Source organism: Eurypyga helias, unplaced genomic scaffold (assembly GCF_000690775.1).
Source record: "Eurypyga helias isolate BGI_N326 unplaced genomic scaffold, ASM69077v1 scaffold10430, whole genome shotgun sequence".
NCBI lineage: Eukaryota > Metazoa > Chordata > Aves > Eurypygiformes > Eurypygidae > Eurypyga > Eurypyga helias.
In genome coordinates this window covers 36,213-40,836 of record NW_010227628.1, presented here as the reverse complement: position 1 = coordinate 40,836, position 4,624 = coordinate 36,213, and the positions used below count along the sequence as shown (strand labels likewise).

Sequence of the window (4,624 nt, the reverse complement as noted above, 5' to 3'; positions counted from 1 at the left end):
CTAACAGTACAAACCACCCTCTGGGATTAAGTACTACCTAGATAAGTATGTACTAGGCACTGCTGGACTTAACCCGAGCTAACTAGTTCTCAGCTGGGAAGACAACAGCCCGCATCACAGTACTCAGACAGACCAGACCAGCTGCTGTTTGGAGCCTCTCGCTGCTTCACCATGCAAACTGCTTCTCTCCCCTTGCGTGTGGTGGTGCAAACCGCCTCCCAGGTCAGCCGACTGTCCGGTAGATATTCAGAATAGCCTTACTCCCCACCAGTCTGAAACGTAACAGCATCTGCCAGTCTAGCACTTCTGCTATGTGTAACACACAGCTAGGATCGGATATATCCAGCGGACTAATCTTTAACTGTTGGTATCTAATTGGGACTTCCTGCTAGCACAGATTAGATTCCTTGCTTGGGGGAAGCTGTATCTGCACTCCCAGCCAGACACTGAGTGCAGAGCACCAAGAGGCACCCGTTCGAGTGCACTGTCATGTCCAGCTGCTCTAAGAGCGGCAGAAACAGCTTTGCAGGACGGCGGCAGCACTTGCACAGCACACTCAGTCACCACGGACGGCACCAACTTACTGCTCACACACGCCAATTTCAGAGGAGAAATTAAAAACGTAAAAGTAGTCAAGAAAATATTCATCCAATATTGCTACAGATTCAGGAAGAATCTCAGTTTTAGGGATACTCCTGCATTTGATACTTGCAAAAACAAACCCTACACTGAGTATGAGAACCAATAGTTCAGATTTTGAGGAAGCCTAAGCAGTTTTCCAGCTTGCAGACTTGAGTCACATCAAGTTTACCAGAAATTATATGCTGACCTTCCAACTTTAAATTGTCTCAGGCACACTCTGGGGGATGTGCAGAATACCTCCTTCTTACCTTTTCTACAATTAAAACCAAACACAACTACCACACTCTACAGCAGCTGATTTGGACACATATGCTGCATAACAATAGCTAGCAAGAGCCCGTAGCAGCAGCCCAACTATAAATAGCATCAGCTACAGCTTCTCTAAGAAAGGGTTAGGGACACACAGCACTTCAAGTGGATTGGAATGGATGCAGCAGAAGCTCTTGAGATGACTAAAACCAAAAGGTGAATGAGACTGAGATCTCATATCTGCAGGTTGTTCTCTGGTGTCTCTTTCCATTCCAGGCACCTATTTGCAGTCAGCAAAGCACGGAAAAGCTCTCTGCAAAGACAGCAATATTGGCTAGAGCACTAGTTCTCCTCCTCAACACTGAGCCCCTGCCTCCACAGGCAAATCCATCCCCAGCTACTAAACTCACAACATAATGTCTGCTCTGCAGTGTTTGTTCCAGTACTTCAGGGGTTTTCTATTCTCTTAAGCATGTGCCTTGAAAAAGTAAATACACAAACGCATTAGTGGCACAATGCAGCCCTTCAACAGCTAAGCCTGTCCTTCAAGAAACATGCTTGCCTCCAAAAAGATCACATAGCAGATCCACCACCTATCAGCAGGTGAACACAAAGTGAGCCAGGAGACACTGCAAAATACAACTGCCTCGTCATTATCTCCTTTCCGAACCCAGGGACTGCTCCCTGACCTGCCTGTGCAACTAAGGTCACCTGGAGCGGTGGGGAAGAACAGCTGATGCCTGGAATTGGTAAGAAACAGTGCTCAATCTCAGGGCACACATCTCTACTGCTCAGGGTACTCATTCTGCCCAAGTCAAAACAAACTAAGCCCAAGGCTCCTTCCAGAAGTTTGCAAACGTATTCCTGCTTTCAAATGGCCCATCATTGTCCTTCTAGGAAATGGGATTCTCTTCTGTATTGACTAGAAAAAAACAAAACACCATTCCCACCACCAACACAAACCAAACAAAATGTACACTATTTCCTCTTAACTTCTTCTGCACATGTTCTCCACTAATTACTTCATTATTTTGGTTTTTCAGCAACCATTCTTTTCACCTCACCTCCAAAAGCTTTCTATTGCTGAGTTATACCATAAAAGGTTGCTGATACCAGCACCATTGCTAGCAACTCTTGGAGAGGGAACATTAGCACAGGGAGTGAAATGCAGCAACGTCTTACACAGGCTACAAAATCTGAATGTCCACTTCAGTCAAATACCAATACTTCCAAAAAAAGGAGAATCATCTGTGCTGCTTTCTTCCTAATCTACTCTACCACAGAGTCATTCTTTTTGGACACCAGATTCTAAGAAATCTCTACTAGACCTAATAAATATTTCAATTATATCCATCCTATTTAAGTTATAAGCTCCTGAGGACACAGTGTCCTTGATTTACCACTTGCAAAGTGTCAAAGAGCATGACGTTAGCTATTCATTTTCACATTGTTCAAACCATTAGGCAGTTCAGCAAGTGGTAGAAGGGAAGAAAATACATTACAGATATTTAACACATGCATATACCAAGTGGAGAGAGAGATTACTGCCAGCATTCACTAACTACAGACACAGCACACCAAGCGTGAAAATGCACGTGCTGGATACACCACTCCAGGAGGGAAGATCCCTTTCAGGCATGGGCCATACCTGCAGACCAGGGTTGCGATAATGACACACCATGCCGTACAGGTCAGCATTTTTTTTTTTCTTCCGATGGCGGCAACACAGCCAAAACGAGTAGAAGAGGAGAAAGAGCAGGTCCAGAGCGAGGCAGGCGAGAGCAATGCCGCCCAACAGCAACAGGGCCTGCGGGAAACAGAGACAAGCATCACGTATCTGGCCACGGCACAGGCGGAGCTGGGAATGTGAATCAGGGCACGGATATTTAAGGGCTGGGCAGTAAGAGAAAACATAATTTTTTTTCAAGATATCCTGTGGGTTTTGTGTATTTTTTTAAAATGTAAGCATGAGATTTTTAGACCCACTTTCTCCCCTCTCTGCATCCCACACAATGAAACAGTGTTCTGTACCTAAGCAGTAAATAGCTGAGCCATTTTGTTTGTCCCAGTCTGCAAAGAGCCTGTGTGAATCTAAGAGGGTTTCCTCTTTACTCCTAATCAGAGGTCAGCAGATTTAAATAAATAATTTTTAAAAAGTTCAGCCAGCTGCCTCTATCTGTACAGTTCTTTAATCTTCATGAATAAATATGCAGGCTTATTCATTAGAAATCTAAGTGCATGAGTGGGTTTGAAAGGGGGTGGAATTTATTATACAGGCATGAGATTGATTTTTAAAAAATTAATCCCCATGCAATGCTTCTGTTCAAGATAGGCCTAGAATAAATGCTGAACCCCTCCGTATACCATCCACATATGTAGGTACAACAAACGTGGATGCTAGAGACACACGAGGTTGGAGCCGTCACAAGCTGAGTTACTGTTATGCCTATTTCGAGTCAGATGTTCCTGGGAGGAAATGCAAGCAGTAAGTGTTTAACTCCATTCCAATTTCTTTTTATTCAGAAAATCCTGGCCAAAGCCCAAAAATGCAAAACAGTTTTGTTAAATAAAATTAAAAGAAAATTTAAAAAACCATTCTAACACCTAATCAAACTACACTTTCCCATGTGAATGAATGAATGAATGTTTTACCCACATGATTTTTTGGATAAACCCTTGGTAGTGGTGAAAAACACTTAACTTACTAGAAATTACTTAAATATCTGGAAAGGGCCTACGTCACCTACCGCTGCCCCAGTATCAGGAAGGCAGACATAGATCTGTATGAGCAAACTAAACCAAAGGTTTGGTAGTTCAGGGTTTTTTTGGTTTTGTTTTGTGGTGGTTTTTTTTTTTTTTGATCAGTATCTCTTTTCCTCCCCATGCAGAAATTCTTAAAAAACATTTATACGCTTCTGTCCTGTCTGAAACAACAACTTCCTCCTGGTTAAAGAAACAAAACAAAGAATGCTGTGATTATAGTACGATTTTCATCAAAACTGGTGACTGTTTCTAACAGGGTCTGGTAGTAACTTGCTCTTCGTAGACTTTTCTTCCCTTTCTTTCCCCCCACTCCACTCCATAGGTACTCCCTGCTGAGTTATTATCCTGGCAAACTGTACGAGCCACACAACACACTTTCCGGCCAAGGAAACGTCAGTGTGTACAGAGTGCAGGGCCCGTCGCCATACATAACAAGATTCACGCTCCTTAAACCTAACCGCTGCGTCACAGATGCTCCACATAGCCGCCTGCGGTTTGCCCTCCCAGCCTTAAGAAACCCACCCGAAGCCCACCAAGCACCCTGGGACGAGGAGAGCTTACAGGTGCTCCTTTCCCAAATGGAAAAAAAAGCAGAAACTCAGCCCTGTTGTAGAAAGTGAACTTTTGGATTTTTAAACAAAGAGTGGGGGTGGAAGGGAAAAAGCCCTATCCCCCTTTCCCATGGTTACGCCAGATGGTGTGCACGCTGCTTGAGTTCCTGAGCAGAAAGGGGCCTTCGAGAGGGAAGCTGCCTTCGGAGCCTCACGTTCTCCCACTTCTGAAGGCTTGCCATGTACGAGCACTCAATACTAATTGAACTAACACATTTGGCGTACCGAAGCTCCTCGGGGATATTCTTTATTTTTTAAACACGTCAGGCTGCTGTAACGCAAAGCTTTCCTGCACTGCTGCCTGCACTTCTTTCTTCACACCCTCAACCCTCCCGCACACTAAAAGGCAGTACCACTGG

The 4,624-nt window shown here is 44.3% G+C and overlaps 1 protein-coding gene across 1 annotated transcript in view; it reads right to left on the bottom strand.

Moving 5' to 3' along the window:
- LOC104513468 (protein tweety homolog 3-like) overlaps window positions 1–2,698 on the bottom strand; it is a gene marked incomplete at both ends in the record, with an annotated part of 12,158 nt that extends 9,460 nt beyond the window's left edge. Inside the window, 2 exon segments of the mRNA XM_010156828.1 lie at window positions 2,540–2,581; window positions 2,583–2,698. Of these exon segments, the coding sequence (XP_010155130.1) occupies window positions 2,540–2,581; window positions 2,583–2,698 (158 nt within the window).
- Between the last annotated feature and the right edge of the window lie 1,926 nt (window positions 2,699–4,624).